At 49.7% G+C, this 16,714-nt stretch overlaps 1 protein-coding gene across 5 annotated transcripts in view; it reads right to left on the bottom strand.

Annotated features, from left to right (window-relative positions):
• TTC21A (tetratricopeptide repeat domain 21A) overlaps positions 1-16,714 on the bottom strand; it is a 32,785-nt gene that overhangs the window by 6,736 nt on the left and 9,335 nt on the right. For 3 of the 5 annotated variants that reach the window (XM_019727594.3, XM_019727595.3, XM_074312592.2), the window contains exons 7-19: positions 16,533-16,617; positions 14,707-14,805; positions 13,523-13,715; positions 10,580-10,677; positions 10,209-10,409; positions 9,395-9,524; positions 7,422-7,579; positions 6,975-7,190; positions 2,751-2,989; positions 1,499-1,571; positions 1,288-1,398; positions 844-1,093; positions 557-660 (exon numbers count right to left, since the gene is read on the bottom strand). In XM_019727594.3, the coding sequence (XP_019583153.3) occupies positions 557-660; positions 844-1,093; positions 1,288-1,398; positions 1,499-1,571; positions 2,751-2,989; positions 6,975-7,190; positions 7,422-7,579; positions 9,395-9,524; positions 10,209-10,409; positions 10,580-10,677; positions 13,523-13,715; positions 14,707-14,805; positions 16,533-16,617 (1,957 nt within the window). The remainder of the gene's footprint in view (positions 1-556; positions 661-843; positions 1,094-1,287; positions 1,399-1,498; positions 1,572-2,750; positions 2,990-6,974; positions 7,191-7,421; positions 7,580-9,394; positions 9,525-10,208; positions 10,410-10,579; positions 10,678-13,522; positions 13,716-14,706; positions 14,806-16,532; positions 16,618-16,714) is intronic. The other 2 variants (XM_019727596.3, XM_074312593.2) reach the window with 1 other exon arrangement.

Genomic DNA, 16,714 nt, shown 5'->3' on the forward strand with positions numbered 1-16,714 from the left:
GATAGAAAGAGTGAGGAAGGCATGGAGGAAAAATGGCCAGGACCTGTTTCACCAGAGGCAGCCCAGTGGGGAAAGAGTATGGGTTGGGACAGACCAGACTTAATTCAAATCTCAACTCCACCACTTATTAGCAGTGTGGCTCTGGGCACATTTCTTAAACTTTGTGTGCCTTATCTGTTAAATCGGAATGTCACAATGCTTTTCTCAAAGGGATACAGTGAGAATGAAATAAAAAAGCAGAAAGCCTAGAACAGAACCCAGTATGGAGCTATGGGCATTGTCTAGTGTCACCGCCATTGACATCCTTGAGGACAAAAGCACTGTCTTACTCCCTGCCTTCTCCAGCCCAGCCCAGCCCAGCCAGCCTTGGAGCATTTTGGTGCACCACCAATGAAGGAGCAAGGGTGGGGAAATAAATGGAAGGTGGAGCTCAGAGGTGTAACCTAGATCATCTTTTGAGGACCAGGCCTGGAGTCTTCCAGACCTGCAGTCCTGTCCTTCCTTCTGAAGCTCCCATCAGCAAACGACAAAGAGCTTGCGTTTACTTGCCAATTACCTTGTTCAAAGTGTCCAGCACATCTTCTTTTTTATGGCTCTTGTAAACCTTTGCCAGCAAAAGTAAGCACTTGACATCATTCATCATGGATGGGATGTCTTTGCCTGAAAAATGGAAACTCAAATTAGCGTTCTCTGGCCCCCGGGAATCTGGGTATGGGTGCGGGGGGCTGGGTTCAGGACCTCAGTGAACGCCCAACACGTGCACCATTCTGTAAGAGAAGAGAAGGGGTAGGGAGCAGCAGGCCCACTCCAAATGCTAGGGAGGAAGTTAGAATGCTGCCTCACCAAGGTCATGTTCCAGTGCCTGCTTCAAAACTTTTTCTGCTTTGCTGAACTTCTTTAACTTCAGGAGCAGTTCAGCCAGATCACAGCACAGAAAATCCTGTCCGCTTATCTTCTGGGCAGCCTCATAATAATTAATTGCCTTAGTGCAAACAGGAAGTATTGGCATCAGGCCTGGTTCTGCACTTGAGCTCCTCACGGTGTTTCCCTCAGCAGCTACCACAGCTGAGGCTCTCCCCAGAAACACAGAAGCCTAAGATGGAGAGGCCCTCCCAGCCTGAGCAGGTGTGGGGGTGTTGGAGAGTTGCTGAGCTCTCCCCTTGGCTCCCCACTCAGCAGGGAGCTAGGAGGGTAAACTCAGCCACTCCCCTCCCATCCAGACCCTCCCACTCATGCACCCTCCTCCATCCTCCCCTTCCTACCGCTTCCCACCCAGCCCAGCTTGACCTTGGGGTACTGGTGCGTCTTCACGTAAGCTTGCCCAATTCTGCTGACCAGGGAGGCGTCGTGTGGGTTCTTTTTATAGGCCTCCTCGTAGACCTCCAGGGCCTTCTCGGGCTGGTGGGGACAGTGTCAGGGGTCTCTCTCTCTCCTCTCCCACCGGAGAAGTAAGATTGGGGGGGGGGGTCATTGGCAAGGCCAGGAGGCCCTCATTCACCTCCTGAATGTTCATGAAAGCATCGCCCAGTAGCAGGCTGGTGTGGGGTCCAGGCAGATGTTCACAGAGCTCCCTGCAAAAGGAACCAAATGCTTACCTCAGACCTGTGTATCATCCTTCATATTCCTGAATCCATCTCCTTCTCTTCTTTCCCACCAATTCGGGCTGACATTCATTCATCCAGTCACTCACTCATTCATTCATCATCCAGTACTCATTGAAAGCCCACTGTGTGTGAGGCATGGTGCTAGCTACCTTAGTTCAGGCTCCACCCTCTGTCACCTGGGCCCTGGCCAGAGGCTCCTCCCTCTGTCACCTGCAACATGGCCAGAGCCTCCACCCTCTGACACCTGCAACATGGCCAGAGCCTCCACCCTCTGTCACCTGGACCATGGCCAGAGGCTCCTCCCTCTGTCACCTGCAACATGGCCAGAGCCTCCACCCTCTGTCACCTGGACCATGGCCAGAGCCTCCACCCTCTGTCACCTGCAACATGGCCAGAGCCTCCACCCTCTGTCACCTGGACCATGGCCAGAGCCTCTACCCAATTCTCCTGTCCTCCACTCCCAACTCTCCAGACCGCTCGCTTTCCATGAAGCAGCCACATTGCTCTTTCTATTAGGTTGGTGCAAAAGTAGTTGCGTTTTTTTGCAACTGTGTTTAACCTTTTAAACCCCGATTACTTTTGCACCGACCTAATAGCACCATCTCACCATGTCACCACACTGTTTGCTGGTTTCCCACTGCTGTTGGCCTAGTGTCCCCTACCCTCCCACCTGAATTGCCTAGATGGAGTTTTGCCTGAGAAAAGGGACTGGGAAGGTACCCTCAGGGTCTCCATGTCAAATTATAGAGACAGTGGCTTGGGGCTTCAAATACACTCCCCGTCCTCTTTCACCTGACACTGGTTACATCCAAGTCATTGGACATTGCCTCAAGGACAGGCAAAGCCAGGGGCCAGGGCAGAAGTGCATTCCCATGGTTCCCCCCACAGAATGTGAGCCCTGTAAACGGTAGGGTAGGGCGAGCAGGGCTCATGGCCGATTCAATTCAGTGTCATCAGCACTCAGCAACAAGCCAGCCTGGCTGACCTATCATGCTACAATTCTCATCCACAGGAAATTCCATACTTTCATCAAACACACTCTCAGGATACGTTCTGGAGACTCAGGATGAGGAAATGCAATCTGGAGAAACCCCTTCCTAAAACACCATCGTAGAAGAGGCTGGCAGTGTGCTTCCTGTGATTTACCGGTAGCATCCGATGTAGAGGCGGACGTCTTTGCGGGTCTGCAGGTAGATGCTGGCCATCTTCTCCTTGGCCTCCGTGTAGCAGGGCTGCTGGGGTGTGACGTTCCTCAGCATGCTCAGCGCCATGTCCACATTCCCCTTGCTCAGGGCCAAGTCCACATTGGCGATGGTGACGCGGATCTCCTCTGGGGTGCCACTGAACTCGTTGATGGCATCCTGCATGACCTTGGTGGCCTCGTGCTAAGACAGGAGAACCCAACAGACCCTCCATTTGCTGCCACCCACCAGAGGTGTCCTGACAACACTTTAAATGTCTTCTAGGACACTTAAAGCAATCCCCCTTCTCACTGCTGGCCCAAGAAATGAAACTTGGAGATGGGTGGGAGCCGTCCTGCTGCGTAGGAGTTAAAGATAAGCTAGCCCACATCCACCTGCGGCGCAGTTTCAGTGGCAGGAAGGAGAGCACGCCCTTCCGTGTCCAGGGCCTCTGTTCCCGGAGGGCAGAGGGGAGGTGCCTGGCTAGCTGGGGGGTTATAGAAACCCCCAACTATAAGAAGCCGTCTATTCCTTTAGCACCTCTACTGTCAATTCCTTCCTAGGGGAAAACCTATGGATGCGTCTCATACTTTCCTGCCTTCAGTCAAAGATACTTTAACGTCATCGCATTGGGCGCATAGAGATCTATTTGAACTATATCTTCATTGTATTTGTACCTTTGATTATTTTAACACAATTACTCTCTTTGCCCATTTTGGTGATTTTTGCCTTGCATTCAACCTACCCAGACATTTCTTCCTCAGTCTCTGCTTTGGTTTTGTTTGCCTGGTATATTTGTAGCAACTTTTCATTTTTATTCTGGGCCTTTCGGTTTTTGGAGGACAGGCAGTAGGGGGCGGGGTCCATTGTTTAAACGGCTGTGAATGTCTTTTTCATTTAATAGGTATATTTGTTGCATTTACCATTTTATCATCACAGATCTGTGCTTTGGCGCTTTCTGTCAACTTATTTTATTTTCATTTTTATGCTCGTATGCTGCTTACAGTTTGCTTCATTTCTGCCTTTGACGTGCGGCCCTGCTGCTTTTCTTCCCAACTCTTGATTAAAGTGGTGGAAAGCGTCTCTTTTTCATTCTCCTGACAGTCATCTTTCAAGAAATATTTTGTGTAAACTTTTATTTCATACTCTCTTCTACAAACATGGAAAATATTAGTATGTTTACAGTACCCTCCCTGCCACTTTCCCTTCCTGTCCCTCTCCCTGATCTTTTTTCATGGGATATTGTTATTTTTGACTTAGTAACTTTTATTTCAAGAACTTAGCGATTTTACTGGCTTACAGTCAAAATGACTACAGTTATTTCAATGTAATTTCATTTAGACTAGTTCTATATTGAATTGAACTTAACTCTGTCCTCTTATACTCAAATTTTTTCCCACTTATGAAACTTCATTGTAGTTCATGGTTTAGCTGTCTAGATATCTACAGCTAAAGTCGGTTTTTCAGAAAAGTTTAGTTAACACCCTAATTCTTGAGTTGTTCCATTTTTTAGCGCGTCCTTTATTAGAGTGACTTTCATACACGAAAGAATCCTGGGGGACGTCCTTCTCCCCTCGACACTTTGTAAATACTGTTCTGTTGAATTCCTGAATTCAGTATTGTTGAGTGAAAGTCTGAGGCCAAGTTGATCCTTTTTCTCCTAGTGGGTAATATGCCCTCTACCCAGACGCTTATAGGAACCTTCGTTTACATTGCTCATCCCTGATTCCCATTAATTTCATCAGGCGATTACTACTCAGATATTTCTTGGTCTTAATATTTTACTGCTGTTTCTCCAACACAGCGTGCCTTTCTCAGTTATGATCATGTCTTCCCTAAAGGAACTGTTCTCCTACTACATATTCAGTGCTTTCTCTGCTCCATTGCTTCTCTCTTCTCCACGAACATTGGTTCTGCCTTTGTTGGAGATATGTTGTCTGTCTTTCTTATCCATCATCTTCTCAAATCACTTCAATCATTTTCTTGGTTTTCTCAACCCTTTCCTCCAGGCAGAGCACTTCAGTGAGGGCTAGCCTACTTTCTACTCTTTCTCATGGGATTCTAATTTTATAATGATATCATTGTTTTCTGCAGTTATGCTCTTTACCTCTGCCAGCTAATTTTTCATCTTTCTCTGTTTTATTGGGACCCCTTTGTCAATCTCTTGTGTTCTACTTTGGAGCTCATTTTACAAGGTTCTATGTTCTTTTTCTTTTCATTGAGTGCAGAAAAGATTTTTTATTTTTTTTTAAGGGGAACAGGACTTTATTGGGGAACAGTGTGTACTTCTAGGACTGTTTTTCCAAGTCAAGTTGTTGTCCTTTCAGTCTTAGTTGTGGAGGGTGCAGCTCAGCTCCAGGTCCAGTTGCCATTGCTAGTTGCAGGGGGCGCAGCTCACCATCCCTTGTGGGAGTCGAACCGGCAACCTTGTGGTTGAGAGGACGTGCTCCAACCAACTGAGCCATACGGGAGGCAGCTCAGCTCAAGGCGCCGTGTTCAATCTTAGTTACAGGGGACGCTGCCCACCATCCCTTGTGGGACTCGAGGAATTGAACTGGCAACCTTGTGGTTGAGAGCCCACTGGACCATGTGGGAATCGAACTGGCAGCCTTCGGAGTTAGGAGCATGGAGCTCTAACCACCTGAGCCACCGGGCCGGCCCAGAAAAGTTTTTTGAAAAAAATATTTCTTTGTATTTTTTTCAGAGTAGTCTTTCTCACAAAGTGTAATCTTGTCTTTTACCTGTTATTTTTCTCCCCCCTCCCCTCTTTCCTTCCTTCTTTCAATGACCTATTGTTCTGTGTCAGACTGCTTCTGATCACCAGCATCCTCTAATGGGAACAGCTCCATCTAACCCTGCCCTTTCCTCACGAACGGATGAGGCTGGGGAGGGAGAGTGCTCTAGCACAGCTGCCCTGGGAGCACATCTCCCCTTAGCTTTCTCCCTTTGGAGGGTAGCCCTAGTGAAAAGCTAGCGTCCAGATGGAACCCTCTGGCTCACAGTGAAGCCACAGCTCACAGAACCGTTATCTTAGCTGAGCAAGCTGCAAAACTGACATCAGGTTCCTTTCCTCTGGCCTGCCTCTCCTATGAAAGAGTCTGGGACAGAGAAAACCATGGGTATTTCAGAAGGGAGTTCTCGGTCAGTAGCCCTGCCTTTCTATGGGCTAGAAGTGGGTTCCTCCAGGGATAGCCCTTCTTTTCCTGTGGCTTGACCATATCCCCAACTCAGAAAGTTTCAAGCAAATACTGGAACCCCCCCCCCCCATTTAGCGCACCCTGTTTTCTCACTCTCATCCATGGTAACTTCTGAAAGGAAAGGGGCCTTGTGGTCTGTTTTCCTTTCTCCCCAGCCCCCAATGCAGTGCCTGGCATACAGCAGGTCCTCAATCAATAAATGAATAAATAAATGACTGATGGAGTCAACTATTCTTAGAGGCAGCTGTTTTCTAATTTTGTTACAGATGGAGATTCCTTCTCTACTTTTAATCTTTTTGTTCCTTTTGGCAGATTGAAAGGAGGGAAGAACCATAAACAGACTTCCACATTCCCGTCTTTCCCAGAAGGCAATTTTTAACTTTAAGGAGAAAAGGCCTCATGGCTGATTCCTTCTCTATGCCGGGAACATCACAGGAAAAGGCAGGAGGCCCAGTGCTGGTGGATCATGGAGGTGGTCCTGGAGCTCTGCTGACAAACCCCCTCCGGGTGAGCAGGTGAGGCCGGTGAGGCCAAGGGAGTATGTGGAGTGCAGCTCCCACCTGGCCCCTGCCTCTGTGTCCCCTATTGCTCTCGAGCACCGGCCTTTGCACCCAAGTCTGCCTCACACAGTCGAGCAGGTTGAATCCTGCAAAACTCCAAGGGGACACAGTCCCTAAAGATTATGGTGTGATTGGAATCCACTGGAAGGTGTGCACTGCCCAGTCACCACCCCCACCTGTGGTGGCCCGGGTGCGCCTCTGTGTTCCACCTCCCTGAGCTCCGCGGAGGGGCATTCAGTTCCCAGTCAGGTTTTGAGGGCCATGGAAGCCATTGAAACCTTTTAAGCAGAAGAGAGATACGCTCCCAAATGAATAAAGGCTCAAATAAGAGCACAAGGAAATAGCAGCCAGAATCAAAAGGCTTGGACCCCAGGCTACCCTGGACCTCCATCCTGCTCCCGTCCCAAGGGGAGGGAGCATAGCCTTTCTTACCAGCTCCCCATTCATCCGGAGGGCATCTACCAGTTCCAGTAAGATGGACACCCGCTCACCGGGCTGCACGGAAGGCCGGCGGAACTTCTTGCCTTCTTCCATCGTCACAGTTGGTAATTTTAGAATCATTTTCAGTGTCTTTATGGCTTCTGGATAGTCCCCAGACTTGTTGAGAGCTCTGGCCTTGATGAAGTGGTAGAGGGGGTGGTCTCGGACCTAGGGAAGCATAGCGGAGCGTGGGGCTTCAGATCACCATGGCCACTGCTGCTCACAGCACCCCGAATGGACAAACCCACAGGAGCCCACTGGGCCTGCCCGTCTTTGGGCCAGCAGATGAGTCTGAGGGATGCAGGTAGCCCCCGGGGCTTATCTCCCAACGCAAGTGGGGGCTGTAGCTAGCTGGGCTTTGGGATACTGAGTAGGGGACAGGGCACAGAGGACCCCCACCTGGAAGTTGTGGCTGACACCCAGCTCTAAGCAGTGCGAGCACATGGAAAAGTTGCCCTGAGCCAGGTAGACCTGGGCCATCAGGAGGTGGGCATCCGCGGAGGTGGGGTCCAGCTCCAGGCAACGCTGCAGAGTGCTCTGGGCATTCTCTAACTCTCCTAGAAATAAGAAACAAACCTCTACGTCCAGGGATCCTTGGGGACCCCAGGGACCCAACATGGAAAGGCTGAATGAATTTTACGTGTCCTGTTACCCAGAAATCCCCAAGTGGGGCATTTTACCCAGTTCTGTTCTGCTTCACTCGGAGGTCTCCTCCAAAAATGAGAACGACACAGTTTTTGCCTTGACCGAGGCAAAAGCTAGGAAGCTCACATCTTGTGTAACACCTCCCTTCTCTCAGTAACCCTCAGGGAGCTGGCTAAGTCACTTCACTACTCCATCTGGAAGCCCCAGGGAACCCTGAAGTCTCGATTCCCACACCTAAGAGCAGAACAAAACCTAATAATAACAGCAAGAATAATCACCACAACTTATGAAGCACCTGCTCAAAGCCCAACACGTGCACTTCAGAAAGTCTGGTTTAATATTTGCTCAGCCCTGCAAGGTTGGTATTACTATCCTTGCCTTTCAGATGTAGGACTGGGACTCTAGTGACATAAGTCACGGAGCTTGGAAGGGACAAAATCAGCATTTAAATCCAGGGCCCGCCGGCTCCTGAGGCTGAGCTCGGAAGGCTGTGGCAGTGGCAGTCCAGGGATGGGGTGCAGTGAACTGGGGGGAGAGCCCTCCTCCTTCTGCACTCAGGTTCTTCAACAGTTCCTGCTCTAGGAAAAATAAAAATTGAAAACACGAGCTCAGGGTCACCGAAGGCTGGGAGCAAAACATGTCATGGGGCAGTCAGGTCCCTCAACAGCCAGGTCTCTCTGCCACATAACCTAGTGGGTGGGGAGCACCTGCTCCTGGGTCCCAAAGTCCCTGCTCCTTCCCTGTGTGCTGCAGAAATGTGAAGATGTCGCCATGGAAACCCGAGCAGCTGGAGACCTTGCTTTGGCCCTAAACCTGTTGGCAGCTGCCAGCATCCCTGGGAGGTGTTCCTGCCCTTGCTTGTACCAAGGAGACCTTGAAGCTGTGGATAAACCTGGTGCCCAGAAAAGCACGGGGAGGACCGAGGATGAAGACAGAGGAACGCTCATCAGAGTGCAACCCACGCAATGCAGCGCCAGAGGAGAGACACATGCCATGGCCTTCTGGGTCCTTTGGAAGCCCCCAGGACACCGGGGATCAGCTGGGCTTTCAAGCAGATAGCGGTGAAAGGCCGCAGAGAGAGAGAGAGAGAGAGAGAGAGAGAGAGAGAGAGAGAGAGAGAGAGAGAGAGAGAGAGAGGACAAGAGGACACCGACCAGGATTCTCTCACTCTTTCCCTCTCTCTCCAGGATCTGGGCCTTGAGCTGGGAGAAAGATGCCACTCTGGCCATCTGTGAGCTCTGAAAGTCTAATGGCACAGCCTCTCACCTCCCCATGAGGGCTTCTGACCACCTGCAACCTAAAACTGCAACCCTGCTACCCCCACACCTCCTACCGTTTCGTTTTCTCCATAGCATTATCATGTCCCCCAAACAACACAATGTGCTTAGTTGTTATATCCTTTCTGGAATGCAAACTCCATGAGGGAATTTCTGCCTTTGAATACTGATGTAGCCTAGTATCAGAGCCGTGCCTACACATAATGAGAGTTCAATGCAAATTGCCTGACACAGACCAAGCAATCAGCAAAAGGCCTGGGTGGGAGAGACCCCTGCTGGTGAGAGAGGTCAGGAAGTTTTCTGGGGGAATTGGAGGCCGGAAGGAATAGCCAGGTCTGTGTGTGTGTGTGTGTGTGTGTGTGTGTGTGTGTGTGTGTGTGTGTTTGTGTAAAGCATCCTAGGCAGGGAAGACGCAAGGCTCCACCTGGGCACCAGGAACCACAGGCTCACCTGAGAGATACTTGACCTGAGCCATCAGATACAGGGGGTCGATCAGGGCTGGTGCTGCTTTCACGACAGGATTCAAGATCACAGTGACTTGTTTAAGAAGTGGAGACAGGATCTGGCCCGGTGACCGGGGCTGTAGGAACATGGGGTCGGCTGCTGTGTGGTTTGCCCCAATTCTAAGAGACTCCTGGAGCTCTCTGACAAACGCTCTCTCAGTCAAGGACCTTTACTTTATTCCACACATATTTGTATTCCACTCTGTACCATCTGGTGCTAGAGCATACGCTCCAGAGAATGGAGAGTTTATTTTGTCCACTCTTCTGCCCCCAGTACCTAGCATGATGTCTGGCACTCAATAAATATTTGTAGAATGACTCATTTTAAGGCATGAGGGAATATTGGGTGTGTAAGATATTCTCCTTGCCTACAAGGAATCTTGACTGGCTGGGGAAGCAGGACCAACAAGTAAAGATGAACATACTTCTTAGAAGACTTCTGGAAAAAAAGGAGCCCAGTTCTTCTCTAAAATAAAGGCAGGGGCAGGGGCCAGTGAGCCGCTCCTCCAAGGGAGGTCCCTGGACCAGCGGCACTGGCATTACCTGGGGGATTTGTTTGAGATGCAGGGCTTCTACCGAGTCAGCGTCTGCACTGGACCAACTCCCACGTGATTTGCATGCTGCGTGCGCAGGTTCGAAAAGCGCTGGGCTCCCCAACCACCTGGGGCTCAGAGCAGCCTAGTGATGGGCCTGGTGAGGTCCCTGCCTCTGTCCAAACCTGTCCTCCAGACTCCCGCCACGAAGATGTGCCTTTTTCTAACCTGCTTGGGGCAGAAGAACAAGTACTCTCTGGCGATGCAGACCAGGAAGAGGGGGTCCAGCTTCTCAAAGTACTCGGAGCCCAGGGGGAGGTCCTTCATGCCGGAGAAGTGCAGCTCCACCGCCTCCTTCAGCAGCGCCGTGGCCTCCTGTTCTCCTTTGTGCTTCCTGGACGCCAGAAGGGCTTGCAGGAAAACCAGCACCTGTGGAGGCAGGCCCAGGTCTTGGAACCAGTGCCACCTGGGCACAGTCGGTGGGCGACAGTGAAGCGGAAGTCCAGGCCATCTCAGGCCTCTCTACTGGAGATTGGGGGTGGGAGGAGGGCGGGGCGGGGGGACCCTTCGGGAGCAACGCGCCCCCAGAGAGCTCTGACCTCAGACTTCCCCAGGGACTGCTGCACCTCCTTCAGGAATTCTAGCTGGTGCTCAGCCTCCTCCAGGTGGCCGTCTAAGATCTGGCACCAGCTGATGCCTAGGAATGGGACAGAACAAGGATGAGCAAGCAGCCAACTCCGAAGCAAAGCCAGCTGTCCAGCAGGCCAAGGAGTATGAGTAAGACCGTGTGGAAGGAAGGGTTTCAGGGCAGGAACCTTTTCCTCAACGGAGGAGTGATACCTGCTCACGGTAAAGAATTCAAATCCCAAGGCAATATAGCAAAACCTCCCTGGCTCACACTTTGGCTTTAACCATGTTTCTCTCCAGAGATAACTACCATGAACAATTTGGGGTAAATTCCTGCAAACATCTTTCTAAGCACTTATATGTTATAAATGTATACACATATTTTCCCCATTAGTTCATACAAATCTACCCCATTCTCTTCAGTGATGACATAATTTTCCTGTGGGTGTAACCATTTATTTAGCTATGGCCCTATTGAAGGATGCCTCATTTCACATTTAGTTTATTTCCAATGTTCAGACATTACAAGCCATGGTGAACATTTCTGTGTGGTCCAATTCCTGAAGTAGAGTTGATGGGTCAAAGGGCACGTGTATCTCAAATACTGATAGATAAGGCCAACTTGTCCTCCAAAGATATTTGAATTAATATTACTATCAAGAATTTGAAAATGTCCTCTCCCCACTTCCTTGCAGACATGCTTTACTTTTTGCCAGTCTAAAATGAATAGTAACTCATTTTAACTCACATTTTTTTGATTATCAGGGAGAATGAACAACTTTTCATATATTTAATGGCCTTTACTTTTCTACTGTGAATTTCCTGTTCACAGCTTCTGCCTGTTTTTCTTTTGGGGTGATTTTTTTGTTTCTCTTCTCAGATTAAGATCATTAACCTCTGTAGCAAATATTTTCTATTTGTTTGCCATTTACCTTTTGACTATTTTTACAGTGTCTTTTGCCATCCATTAGGTTGAAATTTTTACAGTCAAATCGGTAAAATATTTTCTTTTACAGCTTCTGAGTTTGCGGTCATGCTTAGAATCCCCAGAGAACCCAAGACCAATTTAATTTTTATGTTTAAATACTTAATTCATCTGGAATTTATTTTGAGGATGGTGTGAGATAGGGACTTACCTTTATTTTTTTCTTAACAGATAGCCAGGTATCCAACCATGAGTTCTTGAAACTCATGGTTCTATTGGTTTGAAATGCCATCTTTATTGATAAGACCTATTTCTGTCCCATTTTATCTGTTTGTTTATTCTGGCGTTGGTCTCAAGCTGACTTAACTACTATTTTATGATACTTTTTGAACTTGGGAGGACAAATCCGTTCTGTTCCTACTATTCTTCTTTTATAGATATTTCTCGGCCATTTTGGTATACTTATTCTTGACTGTCTTCCTAATCACCATCTTGGTTTTCAATTATATCTGTCTCTCTATTTGGCTCAACTACGGAATTTTTCACTTTGCAATCACATGTTTAATTTTCAACAACTCTTTTTTGTTCTCTGCGTTTTTTCATGGTAGCATGTTCTTTACTTATTGACATCGTAGCCTCTGGAGCCACCCAACTCTGGATGCACATGAGTGGGCTCGGCCTGGGCTGTAGTGCGTGGGATGGACATCTGGCCAGTGAACTTCCCTCTGGCTGACTGGCTGGGGCTCTCCCTTGAATGAGGAAGTGGGGAAGGACTCAGCCTGGTGGAGGACCATTTTAGGAGATTTTGCCTATGTGCCGAGCAGCCACGTCTTTTTGTCCTTCATGTTCCTGTGATGGTGGGAGGTCATCGGGGGCTCTGCTCTGCTCCCTCCGGAGCTTCCTTGATTCCATCTCTGGTTGTCAATAATCCTCCTGTTATCTCGCTGACTACCCCATGGCATGTTTTGTTCCCAACCTCTGGTGACCCTGAGCTTGTGTTTTCCATTTGTGTTTGCCCTGGAGTTGTCTGGGGAGAGCTGGTCTACTCAGTCTCCACTGGCCCATCTCTGCCTCTGCTGGCTGATGGGCTTCCAGACCTACCTGGAGTTTCCATACATTGGATGCTATCTGCTTTATATCTTCTAGAAATGTAAAGTTCTCAAAGTTTCTGGTCCACTGAGGGCAACTTTCCCTGTTTCTAAGGCTGTATTGCCTTTGTAAAACATCTCCCATTGTTTTCATGGATTCGGGGATGGAGGAAGAGGCATGGTCTGAAGAGTCAGCATGACATGTTGAACCAGAAATCAAGACTGACCACTCTGACAATTGTGCTGCACCAACAAGGAGCCTGGTGTGTAGGGAGAAGTAACTTGCCTCCAAAAGACAGTTCCTCAGAACCAAGGCAAGAAGCAGGCCTGTCCTGAGCACTGGACCATATGGTACCTCAACCCGAACCTAAACACTAATGGTTCAGAATTCGCGAGAGACCATGGATTGGAGGGTTTTTAAGAAAAAGTGTAAAATGAAAATTGTGCTCTGGAAAATTCATGTGACATTTACAAAAAGGGGGTGGGGAAAACATCTGGACAGATAGGGAAGAAAATCTCTCAAAAGAACCCATTCTGGTGGCCTTCCACCTCAGGGGCCTGCACACGGAGGGTCTGCAGAGGTGAGGCTAGAGGCTTTGGGGCGGAGTGTGATGGGACTAGGACTGTCTCCCACTCTGGCCTGTGGGGCCTGACAAGAAGCAGGGCTGACCAAGCATAAGGGGCAGGCTGTCAGTCTTCCAGGGGGTCAGGGTATAGAACATTGGAGGTCTGATGGAGATCAGAGTGGCTTTGAACACACTTTTGAAAATTTTTGTGCCTCTTACTTCTGTGCTTATAGATTCATGGGAAGGCATCCTGTCTTTTGGACCCATCACCCTGCTTGGCTCCCAAAACCTGCCCCCTCCCTCCGCTCCACCCTGCCTTGCCCAGCCTGTGTAAACCTGTCAAGGCAGCTACACTGCTCTCATCCAGTTTCATGGCCTCCGAATACCACAGAGATGCCTCCTTTACTCGGTCCTGCAGGATGAAGAGATAGCCCAGCTCCGTGGCCACATGGGCGTAGAAGGGTGTCGCCATGAAGGTGTGCTCGATGAAGCTACACACTAGCCGTAGAATCACCTGGTTCCTCCCACACTGCAAGGCACGGACAAACAGGGATGGGGAGATCAGTCACTCCAGCCTGTCTGAACAAGGCCATCTCAGAAGTGGGGGACACTTTGACAGGACTAGGGAGGCTCAGGAGAGCCCCAGAGGTACCCTATGCCCAGGCAGCTGGGTCTACATGCTGTGCAGCTTCCAAAGAACCATCCCATTGGTCCTCAAAACCTTCCTCCAGCCACAGGGCCTTCTGAGGGACCCATCCTTATCTGACCACACTAATTGGTCCACCGAGTCACCAAGAGGTTTCTCAGAAATTGAAGCTGGATGAGAGAAGCTTTTTATGTCTCATTGATGAGAAGTGGTTCTAAAGGCTGCAAGCAGCCACGTTCCCTGCCATGTGTGGAGAATGAAGCCGAGAGAATCAGACACAGACATGGAGGGAGGGAGAGAGGGTGTCCCCGTGGCATTGAATCCCACAGTTCTTCTGGTTCCTGAGCTGCCTCTGTTCTTATGGCAAGTCCTTCTAGTAAATCTTTCTTTGGGGCTAAAGGGTCTGACAGAGACAGACAGCTTGGCGGCCTGGTCTGTTTGCACCTTGCCTGAAGTCAGAGAGGCCTCAGCAGGCCAGCCTTCCAAGGTCACTTCCGTAGAAAGACTATGGAAGTTGGGTGCCCAGCACCCTGGGGCCAGAGCTCGGCGCAGCTCTGTTGTATAACAGCCATAATCCCACCCTCTTTCCCCGACTAAGGCTCCTCCCACTCTGTAAGCACTGCCAGACCTCATCTCCCTGAACTTCCTAGCATCTCTGAGGGGCACTTGGGTCAAGGATACGGAGCCCACATGATACAGGTATTGGCCAGAGGCAGGTAGGGGCCACAGGGTGTGGACCACCAGGCCTGAGAGGCAGGTCTGAGCCAGAGAGGGGAGGGGCAGGGTACTCAGGGAGCTGCCAGGGGCCATAGGGCTCCCGTAAGGAACAGAGGGACAAACACTAGTTCAGAAAACCAGGAAAGAGCCTTCTTACCAGTCTGCTAACCACAAGAATTTTTTTAAGATGGAGGCTTGGATTTTGGGGCTCTCTTGTGTCCAGTGCCTTAATCAGATTTCTAACGTGATCGGCGGCCTGCAGGGACAAAACAGAGTGTCAAATACGATACGTCAAACGGGAGTTGGGCAGAGATTCTCAACCTTGGCAGCTCATCACCGCCAGCTGGGAGATCTTAAAAATCCCGGTGTCTGGGGGCCAGCTCCAGAGGTCAGATGTAACTGGACGCGGTGGTCCCAGGCATCGCAGGCCCCCAGGTGGAGATTCCAGGAACATTATTCACCCAAGAGCTGACACTGCCGCTTTCATCAGGAATTTGTGAAGAGGCGCTGCCCTTTCAAACCCACCCAGGCAGAGCCAAGGAGCCAGCTGTCCCTGCGCTCACACTGCAGCACACCAGGCTGGCAGCTGACCATCTGAGCTGGCCCAAGAGCAGATGGTCAGGAAGGGACCCTGGCCCTGAGCCTCTGCTCCATTGCGACAGGAGCCACCACACTGATGCCTCTCTGTCATTCCAGTGAATCCTCCCAACAGACCTGTAAGTCAGTGTAACTCTCCAAATTTTCCAGGCCAGCCGCTAAAGGGTCAGAAAGGTTAGGGAATTTGCCCAAGGCTACCCAGCCAACGTGGTGACTGACTGACTCCAAAGCCTCTGTTCTTTCTGATTGACTCCTCTGCCAACTCCCTCCCTAGGAGGGAATTCCCAAAGAAGTGCCAGAAGAGAAACCCCTGATGGGGCGGGTCCACTCTACTTAGTAAGTTCAAGCAAGATTAGAATTCCGCAGCCTGGGCGAGGAATAGATCCCAGGGTTGGGCAAAGGAGGGGCATTACGTGCTAACTCTGCCCATGAAACTAACCCTTAGGCCTGGCCCCAGGAAGGCCTGCCTAGGGCTCTGGGGTCTCAGGGAGCTAAGGACAGGCCTGTTCTCTTGTCCCCACCCAGAGATGGTGCTGGGGTCATTTCTGACCCCATGCATGACCATGGGCTTCTCCCAAATATACACTGTCCCCTCCACGTCATTCTAGCCCACAAAATCCATAATCCCAGGGCTGTGCAGAAGGAACCAGAAGCTTCCTCCTCCTCCCACGACCTCTTAGAGACTCTTAGAGACTCTTGATTCACCACCCTCCCCACAAATGCAATGTATTTATTCAAAAGGCAAAGTTGTGGCTGAAAACAAACTCTTTTTGAAAAAGAACCTGTCTGGTCATTGAGGTTTTCATTAAGAATTCTAGGTACTTTTGATGGCATTTGAGGGCTATTTTGGGTTTCTTTGGAAAATTAGAAGGCTTAGGTGCAAGTTTGGGGCCAGGTACTGCCTGGTCAATATCTGAGCAATTCCAAACATTCCCTAAAAAAAATGGCATTTCCTGAAATCTGGAACACAACCACGACTTCTATCGGTTAACGTAGATCAAGTTATTCTAGTGTATCAGGCACTGGTCCAAGCTCTCCCACTTGTCATCTCATCTGGTCCTGATAACAACCTTACAAAGTGGGTAGAATTATCTCCATTTTATAAACGAGGACCCTGGGGCTCATGCAGGTGGAGACACCTGCCCAGGTGTACACAGGGAACACGTGGCAGAAGCAGAGTCAACCTCACTGCCCGCCTTTAGAACTGTATTGCGCAAAGACCAAACCAGAGCAGACCTCCTTGGCAGGGAGTATGAGGAAGAGGGGCAGGAAGGAGCTGAGGTGCAGGGAGCACCGTCCAAAGCCTTGGGGATGGTGGTGTTTGAGGGGTTCCTCCTTGGTGATGTTTGTTTCAAGGCTCAACTTCTGAGTCTTGAAAGGACTTACTGTGGCCATGTTTCCTTCTCTTGCAAGCTCATGCATAGCTAGAATTTGGCAGGCATCAATATTGTTTTCATCTTTTTCTAGGATTCTGAAATAGAAAGAGGAACCACATGACCTGGGGGTATTTATAGGCACAGCTAGGATGGTGTGATGGCAACTTCTGGTTGTTTTCTAATATCCATTCT

This window comes from Rhinolophus sinicus, chromosome 5 (assembly GCF_057876585.1).
Source record: "Rhinolophus sinicus isolate RSI-liver-muscle chromosome 5, RSI-T2T, whole genome shotgun sequence".
NCBI classification, from domain to species: domain Eukaryota; kingdom Metazoa; phylum Chordata; class Mammalia; order Chiroptera; family Rhinolophidae; genus Rhinolophus; species Rhinolophus sinicus.